Raw genomic sequence first — 27355 nt, 5'->3', positions numbered from 1 at the left:
TTATAGTGTATCCTGTGGTATGTTTATCTCCATTTTTATCATGGAATTATTTCCTTTCTTTGGTTGAAACGGCAGAAATTAAATTACCCATTAGTTTCCTCTGACTATGAAAGATTTGCCTGGACTATAATTCTTTATCCATGTGGCATAGACTTCTAATTGTTATTAGACAAGCTATGATTGTATAATTTATATGTTTATTCAGTTGGTCCTTCCTAATAATTGTGAATAAAGTATGTCTAATGTTTTGACATGATAAAACAGTGTCCATTGAAGGAGCCTATAATATAAACCAGCAAATTGCATTAAATTGATATTTAGTTTAATATAAATTATCTTTGTGTTGATTCAATTAATTTTTGAGAAATTGATTTTCATAATCTCTTAGCAGAAGATAACCATAAATTGGCATTTTCTCTTCTAGGCTTACAGTCCAGGCTGAATGTCCAATGCACTTAGAAGATTTTCCTATGGATGCTCATTCATGCCCATTGAAATTTGGCAGCTGTAAGTAAGATTACTAATTCAGCCCTATATGATAAATATATGATATTTTTTCACCTAGACTTATGAAGAATAAAAGTGTGGTAAATTCTGAATGAGAGCCTATTAAGGTTAGGAGTGATTCTTGGGAAATAATAAACATGGAAGAAAAAGAAATAAATAAAAGTATACAAAATGAAAATAGAGCAATTGCAAGACAGGATAGTAAAAATCCTATTTGAAAAAATAATCTAATTTTGTAATACAATGAATGTAAAGTTTAAGAAAAGATGGTTTTAATGCTGCTAATAGTAGAGTGAATTTTTGTGTGTGTTATAATGGCACAAATATGTGTGACATTTCCTAGTGGAAATGCTTGATGGAATGATGACATGAAGGAGGCTATGGATGAGAAAAATGCTGCAAAAAGATGTGGGGTGAGTCAGAATATTGCTAATAATCCACAAACATTTTCTGGCTTGAGGCCAGCTAAGCAAACATTTGTTATTTTGGCCAATGGACAGCAATCTGTTGTTAAAGGGGAAGGTAAAGACTATGTACCAGAGATAGGAGAAACATTAGACAATGTCTTATATGTTCCTCAATTGGATCATAGATTTGAATATTTCCAGGTTAGATAGTCAAGAGTGTGAAATACTGTTTGCTGGAGGATAATATCCATAAGGAAGGATGGAAGAATTTGTGCACAAGGAGTTAAGCAGGATGGTCTGTACATTCTAGGAAGGCAGGAGAATGTTGTGCACAAACACTTATGAACACTCACACACATGACAACTGTGTACATTTTTGGCACAGCAGATTTGGGCACACAAGTTGCAGAGTACTGCAGAAGATGCCAGCCCTACCTGAGGGGCATACGCCAAAACGAAAGCCAAAGCAGTGCAAGATTTACTTAAGAGTGTGATGTTTGTAAGAAGGCAAAATCTAGGGTGTATCCTGTGAGTAGGAAAAACTCAAGGCAAACAAACAGAGTTATACCTAGGAGACCTGAAAGACGTTATAAAGGTATTCTTCCTGAGTGGTTCACTGCAAATGAAGTTAGAGTAGGTAGCATCAATAATGAACCCAAGAGATATGGTCATGGTCATTGCCTAAGGAAAAGCAAGATAAATGGAGGAAGTTAAAGAAAATGTCAAGCAGACAGAGAAACCAGACTGACCTGGATAGAGAAAGTGAATGTATTCAGCCAAGTGATGGTAAGCAGTATGTAATGGAAAATAATGAGACGGTCAGATCCCTATCATAATACTGCCATTTCTGTGGATAGGGGGGCCTGGATCATTTATTCACCTATTACCCTGTTCCTGTTTTCTACGTATCCTCTAATCCCTTAGTTTATAACTCTAGCTCTGACACCTATTTACCCTCTGCTTTGATTTACCTTTGGGGAATGTGTAAGGTGAAGGGTCATTGGCTTTGTCTCAGTTCTGAAGCCTCCTGAAAGAAGCGCCTGGGAACAGTCCCTTATCTCCTTCCCAGGATGACCACCTTCACAACATCTTCACACCTGTGGATTGACTCATTCAACATCGGACTGAGGTGAGGGGTTTCTAACTCCCTTATCCTAACAGAATTGCCTAAGGAGACCTTAGAGCCTGCTTTGATTTTGTCTTGCAATCACTCATTTTCAATAAAAGGTTCTTTTGAAATGCTGCTGTCTCAAGAGTCCGTACTTTCTTGATTGGGGAGTAGAGGCAGGACCTTACATAAAGCAGGGTCTGCAAAAGTGGTCAACTCAGAGAAGCAAACTCGCTCTACCTAGGGGACCCTGCGCACAATGTCTGAGCAAAGCGGTGAGCAAGGAGAGGAAGAATGCTGGGGTGAAACCTCCACCACCACGCAGCCAGAAGCCAGCTCCTTCTGCCCCATCAAAGACATTGAAGCCAACTTGGAGGCCCCCACAAAGCTCAGATGGTTGATCGGAATGGGGAAAAAGGATAACTGGTGTGGAGGAATCTGAGCAGTCACCCTCACCTGGGGCAATCACCAGGCTGGAAATGTGAGCTAGAAGCCCTGTCGGACCAGGAAGAGCCAATTGAAGAACTGGGTGGAGATGACTACCTCAAGAGAAAGGTTTTGTTTTGTGATGGAGACTCTTGAAAACCTGAGAACCAGGGAGGAATTAGATTGACACCAAAGAGGAGGCAAGGCAGAAACAGCAGCCAACGAGGCTGGGACCACTGCTCCGGATCCAGCAGCAGCAAGTCAAGCAGACATGGCAGGGGGGAAGCAGCCATCCAGGTGAATCCACCATGAACAGCACCAGCCCTTGCAATGTTCCTGTCCAGCCCAGAGTGCCACAACTGGAGAGGAAGACCCCCCTCCCCGGGAGGGAAGTACAATGGCAATCTGCAGCAACTGGGGGTTTCCTGGCACATGTCTTCATGTATGTGCAGGAGTACAGGAGGGATTTCCATACCCAGGGTGATCGGGTCTGAATCATCACCTTGGCCGTGGAAGGGGAAGCTGACCATTGGATGGTAACCCTCCACAATGCAGATGCCCCTGAATTGTGGAACTTCAACCGATTTATGATGGCTCTCCACCACTGATTTGAGGACCCCTTGGCAGATTGCAAAGCTTGTGATTGCATCAGAACTGTGAAACAGGGGTGCCGCCTGGTAGCTGAATACATTGAAGAGTTCCGAGACCTCGCCTGCAGAATGGACTGGCCAGAAGATATCCTAGTGAGCTGGTTCAAAGATGGCCTGAATGATGACCTCTACCATGCCTGCCTGGCTCGAGGGGCCCCAGACTGCCTGCACAACTGGTACATCCTGGCTGAAGAAGTGGAGGTTGACATGGCCAGAAACCAGTACTGAGGGGGAAGAGCTTGTAAGAGATCCCCACCCCACAGGAAGCAAGAGCCATTCAAGTCACAACCCCCCCTGATGCCAAGATCATCTGCCTGCTTCAAATGCGGGAAGGAGGAGCACCATGCAGCTGAGGGTCATTCAAAAACTCCCACTCAAAAGCCAGAACACCTGTCCAGAGGAAAGCCCGTGAAAACAACGCCCTGAGAAAAGACACTGCACTGAGAAGTGGAGAGGCCATGGAGGTTCACCCCCTTGCAAAATTAGGGGAATGAACTCTGGCATCACCTGGGGAGGAAATGGGCCCATCTGAGAGAGACCCTGAAGACGACCCGCTGGTAAGCAAACCAATCTGAGATCTCACCCTGCCCCTAAGACTATTCGTCCCCAGAGCAGGAAAAAGTAAAAATGCTAGCCCTCATGGTGCACCCAGTATTTGATTAGCCCAAACCTGGTAGGAAAATTGGGCATATGCTTATGGAAGTTTTAAAAAATCCTATCGCGTTCTGCCAGTTAGAGGGGTCAGTCACAGAGGGTGAACTTGCCATTCTTGCCAGAGAACCCCTGGACATAGCAACGAGAGACTCACTTTCATTGTGGCACCCAGAATGGAGTGGCCATTAGTCCTGGGACTCACCTGGCTAAGGAAATGGAATCCCAGAGTAAACTGGCAGCAGGGAATCCTAAGGTTCCAATGGGCAGTGACCAGACCAGATGGTTGAAGGGAGGAAATTCAAATAAAGAAACAGCTTTGGATGGTAGAGCTGCACCAATGCAGGGCATTCCCAAGGAGTATAAGAACTGAGTTGAAGTATTCAGCAAAGAGCATTTCGACGAGCTCCCCCCCCAACCATCACATAGACTGTGCTATTGAGATCCTCCCAAGCGCTAAACTATCAAAGTTCAAGATCTATAGCATGTCCCCCAGAGAACCTGAGGAATTGAGGATCTTCATAGATGAGAACTTGGCTAGGGGATTCATCGAACCAACACGACCAAAAATTACCGCCCCGGTGTTATTCCAAGAAAAGAAAGATAGGACTTTGTGCTTATGCATGGACTATAGAAATCTAAACACTGTAAGCATAGAGAATGTGTACCATCTTCCCCTCATGAAGGACATGTTACGCCGCCTGTCCAAGGGGAAAATCTTTTCAAAACTGGACCTAAGAGAGGTTTACTATCGAATCAAGATTAGGGAAGGGGACGAATGGAAAACAGCTTTTAAAACCCACTTGAGGTTTTACCAATTCAAAGTGCTTCCATTTGGACTACAACGGGCTCCCACTGTGTTCATGCAACTTATAAACGAGGTGCTCCATGAGCATTTATACAAAGAGGTTATGGTGTATTTAGATGACATTTTAATATACACCGAAACAAAAACGGAGCACATAAAAAGTTATGGTGTATTTAGATGACATTTTAATATACACCGAAACAAAAACGGAGCACATAAAACTTGTCCAGGCAATCCTAAACAAGCTCCATGCCATTAAGGTTTATGTAAAATTGTCTAAATGTGAGTTCCACAAGGATAAAATAGACTTCCTGGGATACCGGATATCCCATGAGGGCATGGAGATGAACCCAGGGAAAGTATAAGTGGTGATTGACTGGGCCCCTCCCTTCAAGTGCAAGCAACTGTAGAGTTTCCTGGGATTTACAAACTTCTCTCGACAATTTATCCCAGCTTTCATGCAAATTGAACTCCCCATCATTAATCTTTTGAAAACAAAGGAGACAAGCCAAAGCTAATGCAACCCTTAAACTGGACTATGGAATGCCAGGTGGTGTTCAAGAAATGGAAACAATTATTCTCAGCTGAGCCAATCAGACCCAGAAAAACCTTTTGTCATACAGGCAGATGTGGCTGTCAGGGCAGTCCTACTCTAAGAAAATGAACAGGACCAACTACAACCCTGTGCATAAACCTCCAAAAAACTAACAGACACTGAACAGAGAAGGGCTATTTGGAAGAAAGAGGCATATGCAGTGCGATGGACTCTCCTTAGCTGGAGACATTTCCTAAAGAGGAACAAAATCCCATTAGAAGTGTGGACTGATCATAAGAGTCTGGAAGCTCTTAAACCCCCACGGAAACTCTCCCCAAAACATGTGCTCTGGGATCAATATTTTAAATGTTTCAACTTCAGCCTCAAATATTTTCCTGGGGGAAAAGATTTCTAACAGATGTGCTGTCCAGAAAACCACAGGCGGCCAAGGTGATAACCAGGTGCAAGCTAAAAAGACCCCCTAGCAGACAATGCCACCTTTCAGGTGTTCAAACAAGCCTTACTAAATGATGAATGGTTTCAAGCCCATAGAAATACTTAGAGATAACTTAGCTTGGTTGAGGGGGGAGTAACTTATACATTCCAGCTAGCCAGAGGCTGCCTTTCATGAAAGTACGCCATGGTTCCAAACTGGTTGGCCACTTTGGCTTTATGAAAACTTTGCACCTTATTAAAAGACAGTTCTGATGGCCATCCCTCAATAAGGACATAGAAAGCTATGTTGCCAGTTGCCCTGTCTCTGCAGAAGCAAAAAAGGATGCAGGGAAAAACCTCCAGGATTCTTACAAACCATAGCCAAGCCTTCAGCACCCTGGAGAGAGATCTCTATGGATTTAATTGTAGAGCTGCCTGAAAGTGGGGGGAACACTGCCATTTTTAACCAATTTCGTTGTATTTAAGTACAATGACAATAAAGATTATACTTATTTGGGTTGTAATGGACCTATTTTCCAAGCAGGTCCATTTATCCCCTGCCAAAAAATCCCCACTACCGAGGCACTTGCAAAAATGTTCTTGCAACACATCTATCGCCTGCATGAGGCCCCACAAAGGAAAACATCTGATTGGGGTGGGAGGGGGGTTGATTCACTTCACAGTCCTGGAAACATTTTTGGGGCCTTCTAGGTACTGGACAGGGTCTGAGTTCTAGTCATCGTCCTGCTACTAATGGCAGATTGGAACGGGCTAACAGTATTTTAGAGCAATATTTGAGATGTTTTATTAATTATCAACAAGATAATTGGACTGACATCCTGCTTTTTGCAGAGTTTGCATACGTACAATAACTCTGTGTATTCTAGCACTGGATTCACCCCCATTCTGAGTTGCAACAGGCCAGGATTTTGCCCCAATGCCAGAGCTCCCAGTAGAAAAGACAACCATACCCTCCCTTAAAAAGTAATGTGACAACTGCAAAACACCTTCCCTGTACTAAGATTGGTTCTGAGCAAGGCTAAGGCTGTTTTTAAAGCTCAGGCTGACAAAAAAGTACAAAGCCAAAACCTTTTAAAATAGGGGATAAGGTCTACTTATCAACCAAGTTCCTACAGTCCTTGCAACCCTCCAAAAAGTTGGGACCTAAGTTCATAGAACCTTTTCCTTTAACTAGGATTATTAACCCAGTGACAGTGGAATTACTTCTCCCCAAAATACTTAGGCAAGTCCACCCAGTATTTCACTGCAGCCTGCTGAAATTACCTTACCCCCTAAGGCCACCTGCAGACATTCCTCCCCCTCATGATTGAGGGGGAACAACACTTTGAGATTAAGGAAATTCTAGAGTCTCGCATGGCTCCACACAATATATAGTAGCCTGGAAGCATTTACCACCACCCCTCCCAGAATGAGTATCTAAAAAATATGTTAGGGTCCCCGCATTTTTGAAAACATTCCACTCGCAGTACACTAACAAACCCAAATAACTTACTATGTTGTTTCTCTTGTGCTTTCTTTACAGATGGACCACTCATTTTTCTAGAGGGGGGGGCAATGTCAGATCCCTATCATGATACTGCCATTTCTGTGGGGAGGGGGGCCTGGATCATTTATTCACTTATTAACCTCTTCTATTAGAAAGCCTCCTGAATGAAGTGCCTGGGAACAATCCCTTATCTCCTTCCCAGGATGACCATCTTTACAACATCTTCACACCTGTGGATTGGCTCATTCAACATCAGACTGAGGGGAGGGTTTTTTAACTCCTTTACCCTAATGGAATTGACTAAGGGGACTGTAGAACCTGCTTTGGTTTTGTCTTGCAATCACTCCCTTTCAATAAAAGGTTCCCTTTGAAATGCTGCTGTCTCAAGAATCTGTACTTTCTTGATTGGGGAGTAGCGGCAGGACCTTACAGAGACAGAGTGTACAGAGTCATTAGAAAATGAAAGTAGGAGCAGTTCTAGCAGCAGCAGTAGTAATGGTACTAGTAGTGTTTGTAGCAGTGAGAGTAGAAACCAAAGCAGGAAGCAAGGACATAATAGAGATAGAAGGCATCATGAATATATTAAAGCATTCAGCTGTTCAACTTTAAAGGGGAGGAGTGTCAGGGAAATACTTTAAGAGCTGACCAGCTGCTACAATGATGTAAGTCAGCAAGGTTTTTGGGCTGTTACAGCTTTAAGAGGCTGTATAGATAAGAAAGGCCCTGTGAGGGTGTCCCTCTCTCCAGTTGTGCTTCCGTGCTATAGTTGATTGATTGCCTGACTTTGCCTAGTACGTGTATGTATATATTCCTTATATATAAACTATCATTTGAAAGACAACCTCTGTTTACTGTATTTTGCTCTTGGATTGACTCAAAATAGACACACTGACATAGTCCTTGAGTTACAATGATAAATGGGACTGGAATTTCTGTAATTAAGCAATGTGGTGATTAGCTGAAATATCACATAGCAATAGCAATAGCAGTTAGACTTATATACTGCTTCATAGGGCTTTCAGTCCTCTCTAAGCGGTTTACAGAGTCAGCACATTGCCCCCACCATCTGGGTCCTCATTTCACCCACCTCGGAAGGATGGAAGGCTGAGTCAACCTTGAGCCGGTGAGATTTGAACCACTGAACTACAGATAACAGTCAGCTGAAGTGGCCTGCAGTACTGCACCCTAATCACTGCACCACCTTGGCTCTTTTATGACTAGATGTTGATGGTAATCCCAAGATTCCCCATTGCTATCATTAACTGAATCCTACCACATGGGCCTAGCGACATCCAAGCCTCTTTGGAGATGACACAGGATGATTCAGGAAGAAGACTTGGCATGGCCAGCTACAAAGGGCCAGCTTGGGTGTGCCTCATCAGCAACGGGAGGAAAATAGCTAAGATCAGCTGAGTGCAGCAGGGTCTGCAAAGTGGAGAGTAATGGGACAGTGGTGGGTTCCGGATCCTGTCGCAACGGTTTGCTGGAACAGGGCCGGGCATCCTCGTCGAGCATGTGCATTGCGTGCGCATGCGCACACTACCACCCTGCAACACCCCAGCTACTCGGTGGAGGTCCCACAGGTGCCGTATGCTGTGTGCGTGTGCGCAATTGGCCTGTTTGCCTCAAAAATGCCTTAAAAACCAGTAAGGAACGCAGGCGGCTGGGTGGGCCAAACAAGCCACCATTCCAGTATGGTGGCTGCTGCTCCCAGCTACCACCAGTATTCCCATACCAGGCTGCACCACCCGGAACCCACCATTGTAATGGGAGCTCTGCACAGTGGTTCTAAGGTGGTTGGCTATAATGTGGAGCTGGAGACAGCATTCAGCAGCAATAGCAGTGCTGGGGCTGAAGAAGATGCCTGTGTGAAATGATACTGCTAAAGACTCCAGACCTCTAGTGTCACTAGATGTTGATGGTAATCCCAAGATTCCCCATTGCTATCATTAACTGAATCCTACCAGGTCACTGGTAGAGGTGTCACTGCTTATAAGGATGTGCCTAGTGTCACTGATTACAAGGCTATGCAAAGAAGCCAAAAGGGCATAGATGTGGAACAGATATTGGGGGGGGATGAGGTGAAGCATCCCTATGGATGCATAGTATGTGCAGGCAGGTTGCCAAGTGCCTGAATTTTGATCATATGAATATGAGGGCATTATTGCACCCATAACGTCAGGGACAGGGCATCAGTACTATTCATTTAATGCTGCTATAATTTTGAACAGTCACTGAAGAAATGGTTTTAACTTCAGCACTACTTGTATTATATTCATAGTGTTAATGTTTGAACATATTAGTGCATTGCATCACAGAACAAATTGTGGTAATCACAAACTGTCTAGCAAGTTTCTTTCCTATAGGCACTGTATTTAATTGATAGCTTTAAATTGTTATTGATATTTTAAGAGTTTGACAGAGTTTCTTACCAATATTAAGACAAATATAACTATCTACCTGTTTAACATGGAACAGAATGTTCTAAAATATTGGAGAATGTATGTGTATTAAGTTATATTCATTTAAGCAAATTTAAATTCATTTTCATATTAAAATTAATTCTCTTAATTGGTATAATCAGTGAATAGACTTGAAAGTAAAAATCTGTATGAAATAAGTGTACACTTGTACATAATTATAAAATAATTAAGTACAACTCTAAGGGTACATCAAATCTGAGGCCTAGAAGGTTACTTCCTGGGAACATGGCTAACTGAACAGATGCCCAGGGAGAGATCTCTGAATAATTTGAATATTTTTTCTTTGGGGTATAGCTCTTCTGTCTTCTAACTGAAGGAACTGGCATCCCATCAGTTTTTATGACCTACCTGATCAGGGTATGTCAAAGAACTCCCCTTGGAATCTTTCAATACAGCTGTAAGCCAGCAAATGGTTTCTGGAGTTGAACTCCAAAGTTATCTGCATGCCAAAAGCTGGGAGGGGAGGGGCTACAATGTGTTTGGGGTTGAATTCACCTTTCAAATGATAGTAAGCTATGCCTTTCTCTTCTTAATCACCTTCAATGACTGTTAATCTTTTTTGTTTAAGTCAAGAGGCTCTTTCTAGCTACAGCTTGCTATACCTTTTTGAAGACTTGCACCATTTTAGGGATCTCTTTTTGTCTCAAAAAACAAAAAAGAAGGCTGTTAAGGCAAGCCAAATAAGAAAGTGTGGTGAGAAAAAACTGATTGAAAACTGTGATTTTAGTTTGCTATTGTAATAACTGGTAGCTTGATCTTAGCTGTGGATGGCTAAAATCTCCTGATTCTGATTAAAAGAGGAAGTCAAGGTGGTGGAAGAAAGAATTAGAGATATATTTGAATGGTCTCTAAATAAAATACGCCAATTTGTTTTTTTAATAAAGTTTTTTATTTTTTCATTTTCATAACATATAATCACATGTATACTCTTACATAGCGAACATCATATTGTATTATTAAATGTTTACATCACTTCATCTTACCATCAACTCCCCAAAATAATTATTGGCTCTTCTGCTTTCCATATACCATGTTTGTACCTTATCCATCACTTTCTTCTCCCTCTCTCCTCCCCCTCCCTACCTCCTTTCTTCTCTCTGCCATCCTTCCCTTCTCTACTTCCCCTTCCTTGCTCCTTCTCCTCTCTCTCCTTTCCACTCCTCATTTCTCCCCTCCTCTCCTCCCCCCTTGCCCTCTCTCCTATCCCTCTCTTCTTCCCTTACCTCTCTCCTTTACTTCCCACTCTTCATCTAATTTACTTGGTAAAATATGCCAATTTGTTGACCAGCTGTTCTCTGATGATAAAAAATCCTCTCAAATTACTTCTGAGATGAAAATGTGGGGAATGTTACCAAACTTCCGAGGCAACTTCACAAGTAGCTGAAAATGCAGAGGAGTTTATCGCAGTTTTAGAAGAACCTGATATTAACTTTCACTACTATGGTAGTGTAAATCTTTCAACACAACTGAAAGAAAAGCGTTAAGAAAAAAAGACACATTTGGGACTTTTTCTTTAAGGACATTAACAAGGTTGAGGATTTCATGATAAAAAGAAAGGACTACAAGTTTTTGATACTTCCAGAGAAGAAAACATTTTACTCCATGAAGATAAGCTGAAAGGAGTGACTTAAATTTAATGAGTTAACTGGAATCAGAATGCATTTTTCTCTGCTCGATATGTGCAACTGAAAGAAAGGTTTAATCCAAAATTTGAAAATCTATTTTTTTTACATATACAGGTAAAACTTGAAAAATTAGAATATATTTAGTTCAGTAATGCAACTTAAAATGTGAAACTAATATATGAGATAGACTCCTTACATGCAAAGCAAGATAGTTCAAGCTGTGATTTGTCATAATTGTGATGATTATGGCTTACAGCTCATGAAAACCCCAAATCCACACCCAGAAAATTAGAATATTGTGAAAAGGTACAATATTCTAGGCTCAAACTGTCCCACTCTAATCAGCTAATTAAGCCATAACACCTGCAAAGGGTTCCTGAGCCTTTAAATGGTCTCTCAGTCTGGTTCAGTAGGAATCACAATCATGGGAAAGACTGCTGACCTGACAGTTGTGCAGAAAGTGATCATTGACACCCTCCATAAGGAGGGAAAGCCTCAAAAGGTAATTGCAAAAGAAGTTGGATGTTCCCAAAGTGCTGTATCAAAGCACATTAATAAAAAGTTATGTGAAAGGGAAAAGTGTGGAAGAAAAATGTGCACAAGCAGCAGGAATGACCGCAGCCTGGAGAGGATTGTCAGGAAAAGACCATTCAAAAGTGTTGGGGACTTTCACAAGGAGTGGACTGAGGCTGGAGTCAGTGCATCAAGAGCCACCACACACAGCCATGTCATCTGCTGGTGTTGGTCCACTGTGCTTCATTAAGTCCAGGGTCAACGCAGCCGTCTACCAGGAGATTTTGGAGCACTTCATCCTTCCTTCCGCAGTTGAGCTTTATGGGGATGCTGTCTTCATGACTTCAGGCTGGAGTCAGTGCATCAAGAGCCACCACACACAGATGGATCCTGGACATGGGCTTCAAATGCCATATTCCTCTTGTCAAGCCACTCCTGAACAACAAACAACTTCAGAACCTGGGCTAAAGAAAAACAGACCTGGTCTGTTGCTCAGTGGTTCAAAGTCCTTTTTTTCTGATGAGAGCAACTTTTGCATCTCCTTTGGAAACCAAGGACCCAGATTATAAGGAAGAATGGAGAGGCACACACTGCAAGATGCTTGAAATCCAGTGTGAAATTTCCACAGTCTGCGTTGATCTGGGGAGCCATGTCATCTGCTGGTTTTGGTCCACTGTGCTTCATTAAGTCCAGGGTCAATGCAGCCATCTAACAGGAGATTTTGGAGCACTTCATGCTTCCTTCCACAGATGAGCTTTATGGGGATGCTGACTTCATTTTCCAGCAGGACTTGGCACCTGCCCACACTGCCAAAAGCACCAAAACCTGGTTCAATGACCGTGGGATTACTGTGCTTGATTGGCCAGCAAACTTGCCTGACCTGAACCCCATAGAGAATCTATGGGGCATTGCCAAGAGGAAGATGAGAGACATGAGACCGAACAATGCAGAAGAACTGAAGGCCACTATTGAAGCAGCCTGGTCTTCCATAACACCTCAGCAGTGCCATAGGCTGATAACTTCCATGCCACGCCGCATTGAGGCAGTAATTGCTGCAAAAGGGGCCCAAACCAAGTACTGAGTATATATGCATGCTTATACGTTTCAAAGGTTCGATATTGTTCTATGTACAATCCTTGTTTTATTGATTGTATGTAATATTCTAATTTTGTAAGATTGTGGATTTGGGGTTTTCATGAGCTATAAGCCATAATCATCACAATTATGACAAATCACGGCTTGAACTATCTTGCTTTGCATGTAATGAGTCTAACTCATATATTAGTTTCACTTTTTAAGTTGCATTACTGAAATAAATGAATTTTTGCATGATATTCTAATGTTTTGAGTTTCACCTGTATATAATGCTTAAGTAATTTTTAAAGTAGGCAAAACCTATTGAAAATGTATTTGAGAGTACCTGTATTAAGAGAAAGTTAAAGAAAATGTATCAGTTTAAAGAAAAATTATGTATGTTAAAAGGGATGTTTATAAAAGAAAAAAATCTATAAGGGTAGTTTGGAGGTAGGGATCTAAACACAATACCAAAGTTTAAAGCTTGTATGTTAAGAAGTCAAAGAAAAAGAAAGAGGCGGGGCCTGACATTGCTACAACACGACACACAATCTTGGGGCTTCAGGATTGCTGTCGATATCTCTGTTGCTGGATGATCCTTTTGGATCTAAACCAGTGATCTAAACCGGTGATAGGAAAGGGCACATCCTGCTGATCTCGGAGGCATCGTAAACCTCTGATCAATCCAGGAAAAAGCTCTTTTTGCCAGCTACAAGAGAAGCAGCAAAATGTCTGCAGAAGGTTGGGACAGACCCCTGAAACGGAAGCAGAATAGGAGAGACAGTGTGTTGAAATGGTAAGAAAATTCCTTATTATTAGAGAAGAGAAAACCCAAAAGACTTAGAGTTAAAATAAAATTGAAGACAGAAGGAAGCAAGCGCCGAATTAACCCTGGTTTAAAACTATCGTGTTATCTTTTTCACTTTAATTTTGTTTGTTTTCTATGGATGGACTTTTTACAAATGCCTCTTACTTTTAAACTGGACTGGTCTTTTTTTCCCCTTCTTCCTCTATACTTTTTCCATTTTTTGTATTTGTGGATGAAAAGTTTCTTTCCTCGCAAGGCTCGGTCGGATTGTAATCTTTAAATTTTTTTTTCTTCTCTTTTGGAGTTCAGAGCTTAGAAAGACAGGCAAAAACAGAGGGAAAGGATGTAACACTGCCATCTAGAGGCTAGAGGCTTGGCAACATCTGATAATACAAACCTATTGGCTTTGTTTACTGAAAGGGTCAGTGGAAAATGTCTTGTTTATAAAGATGTTTCTTAGAAGGAAAGAGAAAGCTTTGACCTGAAAAACTTTACTGAATTTGTTTGAAACCTAGCAAAAGCCTTGGATGTTTTAGTGGCAGTGTTTATAACCTGGAAAAATGGCCCAACATGAAGAAGAAAAGGGACCAACAAAGAATTATGCTAGAAATTCAAAACGTCTTAATAATCACAGAGAGAATTGAAAAGAGACTTGAAATTATAGATCAAAATACAGAAAGTATGGAGGGAAGAGTTGAGAATACTTACAAAACAATGATGAAATTTGAGGACAGAGTTCATATGAAAGTGATAAGAAAATTGTTGACACTGACAGTAAATCGAGAGTGGAGGGAAATGATAAGTGCAAAATATGGAAAGGAGAGATCGATGAACTGGAACTATCTCAGATGTCAAAATATAGATGAAGAAAGGGAAGAAAATTTGGCAGAAACAATGAAAGTAATTTCAGCAGAAGCACCAGCGATAACAAAAGTCAAGCTGATGAAAGGAACAGATAGAGGGTTTCGAATCTTTATAAGATATGCAATGACTAAAAAGTTGTCAAGAGAAGTCCACATAAGCCTTATCAAGAAAACACTTAGAATACAGATTCTACCAATGGCAAGAGATATTGGACTGCACTATTTCTGGAAGGATACAGGATGATGAAATGAAATGTCACAATAAAATTTAGTTAAATGTAGTTAAATTTTGAGTACTATGTATAAGAGAAAGTAATAATAGCTATAGTCAAATAAATGATCAATAATGATAATAAAGCATTTATATATACTAGATTGATAATATGAAATTTTATACAAACTGTGATGATGGAAATGATGTTGAAAAACCTTTTTATAAAAGATAAATAATTCTATATAGAATAGAAGATAAAGATGTAATATCATTGGATGATTTCAGGAGATGTAATGAAATGCCATAATATAAATTTACTTCAAATTTAATGTTTCATATAAAAAGAACGTAATAATAGCTATGCTTAATGGATGTTTAACAATTATAACAATTTGTATACATGTATATTAGATTGATGATACTAATAATGGAAAAAACATGGAATTGAAAATAATTAGATAATGTTATCAATGCAAAAATAATAGAATGACAGGATATAAAAAAATCTTTATTATTGGATATATTGAAGATAACATAATGAATCATTATAATATAAATGGATACATATTTAGAATACCTTGTTTAAAGTGGAGAAACAATAGTGATAATCAAACAAATGAAGTATAATAATAATGTATACAAAGATATTTGATTGACAGTATGTGATTTTTGATGAAGCTCAAGTGATGACTATGGAAAGGATGCAGAAAGACCTTGCAAACCAATTGACACACTGTATGCAGTTGAAGAGGTTTTTATGCTATATGTTTTGTGTGTTTGTGTTTGTTTGAAAATAAAAATTGTATTTAAAAAAAGAAGTCAAAGAAAAAGATGTATTAGAAACTTTTGATTTTTTTTAAAGCATTTTTTTTAAGTTTAGTACTTTGAAGGGAAAAAGGGTGAAAAAAAGGTTTTTTCCCTTTTCAGTAAGGTCAAAGAATTTGAAAGAATACAATAAATGTTGTAAATAAAAGTGGTGACAATTCACAAAGATTACTAGTTGCAAATAGAAATACCTGTTATTTCCATAGCAAGGAAGATAAAGCAGGAATGGTTTAATTGATTGTTTTATTCAAAGAGGAAAATATGTTCTTATTTGGATATCACTTCTGGATTTTGTGCTTTGATCCTGGTTTTGTTGATCAGAAAGATTTGGTGTTATAGGAATGGTTAGTTAGATATCAATGTGTAAAAGCAAAAGCTGACGTTGGAGTATGTTCATCTTGTACTGTGATAAGAGTTGAAAGTCAATGCCCCCTTTTCTTTTTCTTTTCTCTTTCTCCTTGTATTTCACACACCCCCTTTCCTGCTCCCTTTCCTTCCCTTAATTTCCTATTTTTTCTTCTCTTCTTTGTATTGATGAAAGAAATGTCCTTCTGGGTTCGGGTCCAAGTGGGGAAAAAGACACTGGAGACATGGAGGCTGCTTGGAAAGATGGTTTATTGTTGGACAGAGCCACATGGCTTGAGTCCTGAACAGAAAAGGTGATCACATGCTTCAATATTGATGGAGAAGAAGAGAAGGGCTGAAGGAGGGGCTTGCTAGGCTTTTTATAACTTGTTCAGTCCCACCTCTCTGTTTCCTGTTCCTGTGTAAGAAATGTATTCTGATTGGTTGTCAGACTCCCTAGGGCCCTGCAGGGGCAACTCTCTGGGCTGTGTTTTGAATCCAGGTTTAGTTGAGTTCTCAGATGCCATGTGGTCAGTTGAGTAAAGTGCCAATATTATCATGCCTTTACTCCCATCCCCCTGGGGCTGCAGTGGAGAAGTCTTTATTACGTAAAAGGGACTAGCTTGGCCTTCTCAATGGGACATTAACAGTGGGGATGGGCAGGAAGCTACAGGCAACTATTCTGTCTTTTAAAACATGTTTCTTTCTTTTCATATCCAGAGAAATATTCTGCCTTTTCAATATTTCCTAGGATATTTCATTTTTCTGGGAGAGGGCTGGATGATGACTTCCCACAGTATTTTATATAATAAAATAAAAATAATAAATGGTAAAAATCTGAGGCCTAGAAGGTCAAAATGTCCTAAAATGCAATCCTGTTTTATGTTAATCTGAAAAATAAGACTCATTTAATGTAATTGTCCATTCTTCTAAACAATCTTGTTGATGATTGTACTGTCAATTGGTAATTTTGCTGATTTAGAGTTCACATGGGTAGGCCAAATATATTGGCATACTGTATATATCTCTAGCTTTTTGTCCCCTACAAGGAAAACTTAAAACTACATATTTGTACCTTGAAAAAGGATGAACACTATGTCATCTTTTTTCAAGGTACAAATATATAATTTTTATGTTTGCCACTCACTCTTACTGAAATAGATTTTAAGCAGCTAACAATAGGTGAGAACCATAATGCAGTATACAAAAATAAACTCTAACAAGGTAAGATAATACATTTTTTATTTTTCAATTGCATAAGAGAAACCAATTCATTGGGTAACATGAGCATATGTTGATAAACAGAGGTTTTGGAAATAAAGTGCTTCATTTACCACAAAAGAAACATTTATCAGGTAGTAACAAGTAGAGATGTTAAATTATCTAATTTGTTCTGATACCTAAATTGTGAAGATTCACAGGTGAAGATTTAAACTTGAAAGTATACAAAGAGAGATTTAAAGATGTAGCTTTTGATGAATCATTATTTTATTGCAGATAGAAAAGCCAGTAATAGTGAAGAAAATATCTACTGCAAATTGTAATATTCAGCCCACGTATTTATAACAGATTGAACATTCAAATGAGGTACTCGCTTTTTCCCAATTATGCATTGTAACAAATTGATAAATCTTGTTTTTTGGTGGGAAAAGTAAGCAGCATCTCTGCATGGTTATTGTAACAAGCCAGCCTAGTCTCACCAACTTTTCTTCTGATCTTGTCAATTTCTAGTTCTCATTTCAGCTGAGGAAATGTGGTTGACCAGTAAATGAGAAGATATTTTCAAAATAGTTGTGCATTCCAAATTGTAGCTTGAAAAATATTCTTGGTATACTTTTTATTTCTTGTTCTTTGCGCTCTGAAGCTTTGCCCTCTTGGGCAGCAGCATCTGGAAGAAACTGCAATGACATCAAAAATGATGAGAAAATCCATGCAGTTATACAATTATTTAGATGAATGTCACAGCATTTGCATCATGATATAATGGTAGACATTTCATCATTTGCTCTTCCTTAGCTCCCTTCCTCTCCCTTGCATGAATACCTATGCTTTCTGGAGTATTTTAAAGTTTGAGTTTGAGTTTCATTTTATTTATATGCCGCCCTATTCCCGGCGGGACTCAGGGCAGCGCACAAACCCAAGGAGGGGAAGGGGGAAACACAAAAACTACAAAGTACAGGGTATTTAAAAACAACCAACAGCCACACGATTCAAGAGGGGAAGGGAACTCATCGACCCCAGGCCTGCCGACACAGCCAGGTTTTAACGGCTTTTCGGAAGGCCTGGAGAGAGGTGAGGGTCCGAATCTCTGTGGGGAGTTCGTTCCAAAGGGCTGGAGCCGCCAAGAGAAGGCCCTCCCCCGGGTAGTAGCCAGATGACATTGGCTGGTAGACGGAACCCGGAGGAGGCCTGCTCTGTGTGATCTAATGGGTCTTTGGGAGGTAATTGGCAGCAGGCGGTCTCTCAAGTACCCAGGTCCAATACCATGAAGGGCTTTATAAGTGACGACTACTACACATCTCAGCAAGAAAACAAAATTTGTGCCAACAAACAATTATCCATATTTTCTGGCTTTAATGGGCTTGCTTGAGGGAGCTCATGAAGAGGCAATGAAGATTCCAGATATTCCTAAAACAAAATCTCTAGGGGCGAAAAAAATACCAAAGTCGAATAAAAGAATTGAATGATTTTGCTGAGTGAATGATGTTTGTCCATCATGTTCAAAGACCTTGACATCTAACAGGTTGTGGGCTGTCCATGATGTGTCCGCAGGTGGCTGGTAAGGCCTATGAAGGCATGAAATGTTCTGCCACATGTCAGGCAGATGTGTGGGCATCATTGTTGCAGCATTTGCAGCTCTGGCTTTGCAGAGTGCTCACTTCTCTTGTGCTACGGTTGTACTTCTTTCCTCAGATGTCTGGCAGCCTTGGTGGATCAGCATGCACCATGTTGAACGATCTTGTGCCAGGGTTTCCCAGGAGGTGGTGTCAATTTCTAGGGACTTGAAGGAGACTTTCAATGTGTCTTTGTATTGCTTCCTTTGTCCTCCATGAAATTGCTTTCCTAGAGACCGCTCGCCATAGAGGAGCTGTTTGGAGATGCAATGGTCTGGCATCCTTGCAACATGGCCTGCCCAGCGTGTCTGGGCTTTCATCAGCAGGGTGTGAACTGATGGCAGGCCTGCTCTGGAGAGGGCTTCTGTATCTGGCAACTTGTCCTGGCACTGGATCCTCAGTATTCTACAGAGGCAGATCATGTAGAAGTGGTTCAATTGCCTAGTGTGCATCCTGTATGCAGTCCAAGTCTCACTGACATACATCAGGGTATTTAGCATTACTGCTCGGTAGACTTTGAGCTTTGTAGCAAGGCTTATTCCACGGTGGTCCCAAATGTTGGTCAGTAATCTGCCAAATGCAGAGCTTGCCTTGGTGATTCTGCAGTTGACCTCAATGTCAATTGTCACTGCATGGGAGAGGGTGCTGCCAAGGTGTATAAATTGATCCACTGCTTACAACTTTTGTCTCTTCACTGTGATAGTTGGCTCTTGATGTTGGGCTTTTGGAGCTGGCTGATGCATCACTTCAGTCTTTTTTATGTTGATAAGGAGGGCGAAGTTGTCACATGCTGCTGCAAATTTGTCCACACCAGAAGAATGTATAACCACCTCCTGTTTATGTGAGCTGACCTTCATTGGCTAGACAAGTTTCACACAGGGCCACAATATCGATGTTAAATCTTGTGAGCTCCCTGGAGGCCAGGGCTGTTTTTCCTTCTTGTTGACTTGCTAAGGGGTTGTCTTGAAGCGTACATACGTTTCATGTGGCAATGATGAGTGGTGTCACCTTTCATTTTCTTTAAAGTTTTGTTATTCGACCGCATGAAATGGGATCCCCTCCAGCCGCAGTAAGCTAGACAGTTTTCTTTGATGCAACAATGTTTAAGGCACCTTTTCTAGCCCCTTCCTCTTACTACGGAGGTGAGCAGTGTGGTCCTGAAGAGGGCTGCTCAGTCAGTCAGATAGATGCCAAATTCAGCTGTTGCTTTGGTCAGCAAGAAGACGACCGTTAGAACTGAGTTGCCTGTGTGCAGGTCCATGGCTAAAGCTCCCAGTGTATCCACACCTGCTGCTTTGTTGCTCGCCCACTGCCATAGGACTTTGAAGGTTCACGGGAATTGGGGGGATGTCAAGACTTGTGTGTGAATTGGATTAAAGTGAGGGAGAGGTGTGCATAGTCACTCTTTCTTCCCAGATTCCATCTTGCTCCAATAGCAAGACAAGAGTCGAGACAGTTGGAGATGGGCTGGGCGAATGGTTGACCAGGGCATCTTTATGTCTTGCCGTGCTCTTAGCATACCACATAGCTTGCAGAGACCGCCTTCATGACCATTGTCCTATTCTAGTAGGTTTCTTCCACTCAATCCGCCAGAATCTGTCTTCACATGCTCAGGATAGACAAGCCCCAATCTCACCGAAGGTCAGTGATCCAATGGTTACTCTCAACCTAGTTTGGCCAGCCTGTCAAAGCCCAGGGTGTGACCGCTGTGCATGCTACAACTACTAGGAGCCACTGGTGAGAGCTGAATGACAGGTGGGGACCAAAGGTGGATGAGCTGCCTTGAAATGAGCTGCCCTAAAAGGACACGACATGCCCCTACACCAGAGGTGCTACCCCTCCCTGGACACCCTATACACCCTTGAGTGCTTGAGTGAATAAATCCATGGTCAATGTCCCCAAAATGGGTATCATCAAAGTTCAAAGGAATTTGTGGAAAAATATACTGATATTATATCAGAGTTTGTTGCAAAAATCAAATCCAGAAAGCACACAAAGATAACTGATTCAGCAGGATTCATTAACTTCTTTATATACATAATAAATATACAGTACCAACAGCTGGTTCACAGGCAGAGAGAACATGGTATTCAGTTTCAGTTCAGATCAGCAGACAAGTCCAGACTGGTTTCGTTTATCAGCACAGACTCAGAGCTATAGTCACACCCAGACTCCCTGCTGCCTCCAGCAAATACTGTTTCAGTTTCTAAACAGTCCCCATTGACTGACTTAGTTGCTATGCCTATTAAAGGCTGACCTTGCTACCATGTCTCCATTTCAGTTCATGAATATTCTGACACTCCTCTTTTCATGAGTGAAATAGAAATAAAATCAAATAACCTAATATTCTTCTCAGACCTGTATTTGAAGACCCAAATTCACAATTCCCTTTAAATACCTGAGAATCCTTTTTACTGTGATACATCCTTTGCAATGAAACAAAGATCATCTACAAATGCTAATAATTGGCAATCCCCACCTTTTAAATTTCCAGTGTATATGCAACCATCAGCCTTGCAACTCTTGAACCCAAGACCCTTCAATGCCTTATCTAGGTAGATATTACAATTCCTGGCTGACTGTTTCAGCTCAGAAATGTCCTTGTTCAATTTATACACCGTGTTAGGCAACCTTGTGCAACCCTGTGGCAAAATCATAGATGTGAACACTTTATGTTTACCCATGGATTTCATTTCTTTTTCTGTGGCTTCTTTCCCTTTTACTTGTTCACATTTTGGTAATTCCAATACTTTTTTTATAGTTCCTTGGCTCATACTATACATTACACACCTTTACTTTACTAGCAGAATACCAGTCAGGTGGAATCCCCTTGTTCCATTACTCTGACCTGCATGGCATTGACTGCTCCTGTGTTATCTTTGAGCCTGGCTCATAGCCAATAAACCTGAGCTTTCTAGCCTTTGATTGCCCTTTTCTTGTAACTGCTTTTGGAATATGCACCCATGCATTGCTTCCAAAAACCCTTAAATGTGCCAGAGATGGTTTTCTCCCATATAGCACTGCATATGGAGTATCATTAATGGATGAACTCCACAGGCTATTGATTAAATAATTAGCAGTCAACATGGCTTTGCCCCAATATGACCGGCTCAGACCAGAATCCTCCAGCAGGGAGTCCTTCATGGTTTGTAAGTGTCAAGTACTTTGAGTGTTAGTGTATAAGCATCTGAGTCTTTTATGGCTGGCACTGGGTATGCTTCCTACATCTCCTAATTTGTATCTGGGTTTTTCTTCTTTCCCCTCTCTAACTCTGTTTGATTGGTTATCTTGGAATTTTTGCTTGGAATTAAGTCCCAAAGATGCAAAAAATTGTTTTAAAGATCCTAAAGATTGGTCACCCTCACCCTTCATTTTTAGTTTATAGACCTTCTGATAAGTTGAATCAGTTGTTTTCTGAATACATTCTTCCTGGTTCTTATGAGGTGCAGCCCTTCCCTTGCCAAAAGCTCTTCATGTAGATAATGCAGACCATAGTCTATGAATCTAAAGTTCGCTTTTTGGCATCAACTCTTAAGCCAGTGGTGCAATTCTAAAATCTTGTTGATCTTTCATTGGAAATACAGATAAAAAACCACTTGTGCTCCTTGCTCCTTCACTTTCTTGCCTAACTGCTTGTAATCTCTTAATATTGTTTTTCAGATTCATTGTCATGTCATTTGTCCCTATTGAAGGAGGAGAAAAGGATTGTAATCTGTTGATTTGATTATTTTAGTAAGATTCTCAACTACATTAGGGAGACAACATACTTCCCTAAATGTCCAATCTGCAGATGGCTGGTTCTGTTCCCCTGAGAATTTAATCTCATATCACCAACACTTGTCATTTTTCCCTAGGAAAGTCTGGACTACTTCCAATCAATGTTCTAAGTCTGGGATGCTTCCAATCACTGGATTACAATCACTGTTCCTTTTCATCTGACTCTCCATAGAATTGGTTTTGATGTCTTTGGGTAATTTCCAATTCATCAGTTTTGTCACCAGTTCTTTAAAAAAATTAAGTTCCCTGGTAGTGAGTATGACACATTTCTTAAATGCTAACATTTACTTCTATTAGAAGTAGAAAATGATTTCTAAACTTTCTAAAATCAATATGATGCAGTAGCTGGAGAAATACCCAAAGGCTAGAAATATCAGTCTGCAACTTATTCTTCCCTTAGAAAAATGTCAACATTTGTAAATATCAGAGTTGGCATAAATGTAGCTGACATAACTAGTCATTTTAGAACCACAGCAATTGTACCTCTTAATGAAGTCAAAGTAATGTACATTGCGAAGGGCGATGAATGCCCTGGATAAGAGAGACCTACTGTTCAAATATCTGCTTGCCAAAGGAGGAATTGTTTCTGGTGGAACTTGATTTGGTCCAGGAAAGATCATCTAGGTTCCTGATTATTTTGAAGTATAGCACAACAGTGGAAACCAGCCATACTGTGGATCTGCAGCCCTTTATTTAGAATATGAAGATTGATCTTGAGCAGGGGTGGGTTTCAAAATTTTTACTACTGGTTCTGTGGATGTGGCCTGTTTTCTGGGTGGGCTTAATTTTGTGGGTGTGGCTTCATGGTCATGTGACTGGCTGGGAGTGGCTTGGTCATGTGACCGGGTGGGAGTGGCTTGGCACTCATGTGACTGGATGCGAGTCACTTGGCAGTCATGTGATCAGGTGGGAATCCCTTGGTGGTCATGTGACCGGATGGCAGCGGCCAAGTCGATGTCACTGAATTCTTTGTTCCAATGAATGACCTACAAAAAGAAGATTTAAGATGACTGTAAGGAGTGCCTTTCCTTCTGCTTAAGAAAGTGAAGACTCTTGAAACGGAGTATTTCAAAAGGAACCTTTTATTAGGTAGAAGTGAAAACATCCAGTTCAAAGCAACATATAAATCCCCTTAGGCAATGCAAGTAGAATTAAAGCAGTAAAGACCCCTCCCATTAGTCAGAATGCAGATTTTAGCCAATACATAAGTGTGAAGGTGGTTCCTTTACCAGCTGCCCTGAGAACCAGATATTCATACATTCCTATGGGGATCTCAAGGCGCTTCGGCGCCAAGAAACCAGTTGTAAAATATCAGTTGTCACAGGCACTGTTAATAAATTGACTCCCAGGTCCTTCTCCTCCCAGTTGAATATAGTAGAATTGCCAAAAAGTGGGGAAAACATGATGATTTGGACTGTACTAGACCTGTTCTCCAAACAGGCACACTTCATACCCTGCAGTGGACTACCCTCAGCTCACCAGCTGGCTAAACTTCCTGAAGCACATCTACTGCCTGCATGGAGTACGTCAAAAATTATCTCAGACAGAGGGGTCTAGTTTATGACTAAGTTCTGGAGGGAGTTCCTGCAGTCCTTTGGGTCATCCCAGGACCTTAGCTTGGCTTTTCACACAAGCACCAATGGGAGGGGGCAGAGAGACTGAACGCCACAAAAGGTAAAAGTTCAGTCCAGTTATCCTAATGAAAATTAATAAAACATCTTAGATATTGTTCTAGTAAATTGACCGTTAGTTTGGGTGTGGTTTGAAGAGCTCAACCCCTGGGTGGTGCCAAGTAAATTTAAAAATGCCCTCCAAAATTTGGAGGTGAATTGATCACCTCTGTCGGAGATGATTCTCTGTGGGGCTCTATGAACATGACATGTATCAGGAATAACTTGGGTAGGCTTTTGGTAGTTGGAATTGTTTGGCAAGGTCTGTTTTTGAAAACAGGTCTGTTTTCCAACCCAAATGACAATATTCCCTACAGTTTGTGGCAGTTCTGAAGTCCATAGCAATCTCTGTCCAGGGTGCTGAAGGTTCAGCTACCTTCTGTAAGACAGTGTTTTTCAACCTTTTTTGTGCAAAGGCACACTTTTTTCATGAAAAAAATCACGAGGCACACCACCATTAGAAAATGTTAAAAAAATTTAACTCTGTGCCTATATTGACTATATATAAAGTGTTTTTCCCACGGCACACCTTACACTATGTCACGGCACACTAGTGTGCTGCGGCACAGTGGTTGAAAAACTCTGCTGTAAGAGTCCTGGGGTTTTCCCCTAATGTCTTTTAGCTGCCACACAAATAGGGCAGCTAACTACATAGCTCTCTATGTCCTGTTTTTAGTGATGGCCATCAAAATTGTCTTTTAATTAGGTATAAAGTTTTCACAAAACCAAAGTGTCCAGCTAATTTAGAGTCATGGCACCCTGCCGTTAAGTGCAGTCTTTGGCTAGCTGGAACATACAACTTCCCTCCCACCCAAGCCACATTATCTTTCACCAGGCAGCTGGATTTGTAGCTCAAAAACAATTCGTTGGTGGCCAAAGCTTGTTTAAAAGTTTTGGTGGTGTCATTGTCCATCAGTTTCTTGTTTTGCCTGGGATCTGGTGGTTACTTTAGCGATTAGCTGATTGTTTTGTACTATGTGTTTGATTATGTCTGGCTTTTTACTGTTGTATTGCGGCTTTCTGGATAGTGCATCTGCCAGAAAGTTTCCCCCCCAGGAGATATCTGAGTGTAAACACAAATTGCTTAAAGTACTGAGCTCATCGTACTTGTTTTGGGGAGAGTTTCCTTGGGATTTTAAGGGCTTCTAAATTTGTATGATCCGTCCAGACTTCAAAAGGGATCTTACTCTCCTCTAGGAAATGCGATTTAAAAGTGCCCACCAAACTGCATAAGTTTCTTTCTCTCAAATGGCCCACCTCTGCTCAGTTTCATTCAATTTGGTTCTAATTGGTCTTGCTCATTTTTCTGAAGCAGGACTGCTCCTACATCTGCTCGTATGATGAATGGTTTCTCTGTGTCCGGGTGCTTTAGAATTGGCTCTGCTGAAAACAGTCGTTTACGTTTTTCAAATGCAGCTGGGCATTCCATTGTCCAGTTCAAAGGCTGCTTCAGTTTTGGGTTACCCTTCCCCTTAGTTTTTAAGAGCTTGGTGATGGGGAGACCAATTGGGCGAAAGTGGGGATAAACTGGCAATAAAAGTTGGCGAATCCCAGGAAGCTTTGTAACTGTTTACACATGCGCGGTGCTTCCCAATCAAGTACCACTTGCACTTTTAAAGGGTCCATTTCTAAGCCCTGGTGTGAAATGCAGTATCCTAAATAATCAATTTTTTCTTGGTGGAATTCACATTTAGAGAGTTTAACATAAAGTTTGGTAGAGCAGAGAGCAGAGTTTGTTCAGAACAGCCCGGACTTTACATGTTCTGCTTTGGTCTCTGTATATAACAAAATGTCATCTAAATAAATCATGACCCCCTTACACAAATGCTCATGTAGCACTTTGTTTATTAATTGCATAAACACTGCAAGGGGGGGGGGGCTTCTAGCCAAATGGGAGCACTTTGAATTTGTAGCATCCAAGTGGGGTGTTAAATGCCATTTTCCATTCGTCTCCCTCTTTAATTCTGATGTGGTAGTAAGCCTCTCTTAAATCCAGCTTTCAAATGTTTTTCCTTGTAGCGAGGTGTGCTAGCATGTCTTTAATAAGGGCTAGAGGATATATGTTCTCCACTATGATAATATTTAAATTTCTACAATCCATCCAGAGATGTTTTGAGTTCTGTTCTGCCAATTCTTCAAATGTTTTTAACTTTCCCTGTCTATCAATTAAGTCTCTGTATCTTAGCATTTTGTTCAAATCTATAAAATTTGGGCGAGTTGTCCTTTCTGTCGGTGATAGCCAATTCAGGATTTTCACATAGGCGATTTTTTTTTTATTTTGAGCCGTTTTTGCAATAACGTTCTTCTGATTAAATTATTTTGAAAGTATTTGTGCGTTTTATTTTCATCATTCCATAGGATTGGTTTCTTCTTTTGGGATTAGTGATATTATTGCTTCTGTCCATTATTCAGGTATCTTGGCTTTTCCTAAAACTTTGTTAAACATTTCCACTCCTAGCTCTTCCAATATTATTTTATTATATTTGTATAACTCCACCGGTATTCCATCTGGTCCTGGGGTTTTATTATTTTTCTGGTTTTTCAAGACTAATTGCACTTTGGCTAATGTTATTGGCCTGTTTATCTCCTCCCTTTGTTCTTTTGAGATTGGTGTTATCTTTTCTGTGTTTAAATAATGTTTTATTTTGATTTCCTCCACACTATCTTGCGTGTATAGTTTTGTGAAGTATTTATAAATAACATGCTTCTTTTCTTCTGCTTTGTATTGAATTCTTCCCTCATCATCTTTTAATTGATATATCATCCTTTTTTCTCTTTCATTCTTCAATCTGTATGCCAGCCATCGTCCAAGTTTGTTGGCTTGTTCAAAGTAATTTTGTCTGGCTTTTTAATTTTCTGTGCTAATTCCTTTTGAGTTATTAAGTTGATCTTATGTTTTATCATTTCTCTTTTTTCTTTTTTAATTTTATTCTTTGGGTCTTTCTGTAGTTCATCTTCAGCTTCCCTAAGTTCTTTTTGCATACATTCTTGTTGCTGTTTTTGTTTTCTAGTTTTTCTCGCCATGTGGGGAATCGTAAGGCCTCTTGTGTATGCTTTCATAGTATCCCAGAGATTTTGAATTGAGGTGTCTTCTTTTTTATTTATTCTAAAGAATAGTTTTAATTCTTTCTCCAGCATTTGAGTGTATTCTATTTCATTTACAATATTTGAATTCATCATCCATCTTTTTCTTTGTCTTTGACATTTCCATTTTAATTTTATTGATTATGATCTGCCCACTCACTTACTTCTATTTCAATTTCGTCTAATTGATTACATAAACCAGATGA

General features: G+C 40.5%; 1 protein-coding gene across 1 annotated transcript in view; it reads left to right on the top strand.

The window, feature by feature from the left end:
• The window catches only part of LOC116512949 (gamma-aminobutyric acid receptor subunit alpha-2), a 145754-nt gene that overhangs the window by 64198 nt on the left and 54201 nt on the right, over nt 1-27355 (top strand). Inside the window, exon 6 of the mRNA XM_032223650.1 lies at nt 425-507. Coding sequence (XP_032079541.1) covers nt 425-507 — 83 coding nt within the window. The remainder of the gene's footprint in view (nt 1-424; nt 508-27355) is intronic.

The sequence above is a fragment of the Thamnophis elegans genome, chromosome 9 (genome assembly GCF_009769535.1).
Source record: "Thamnophis elegans isolate rThaEle1 chromosome 9, rThaEle1.pri, whole genome shotgun sequence".
NCBI classification, from domain to species: domain Eukaryota; kingdom Metazoa; phylum Chordata; class Lepidosauria; order Squamata; family Colubridae; genus Thamnophis; species Thamnophis elegans.
Note: the sequence above shows the minus strand (reverse complement) of the source record. Positions and strands in the feature narration are given on the sequence as shown.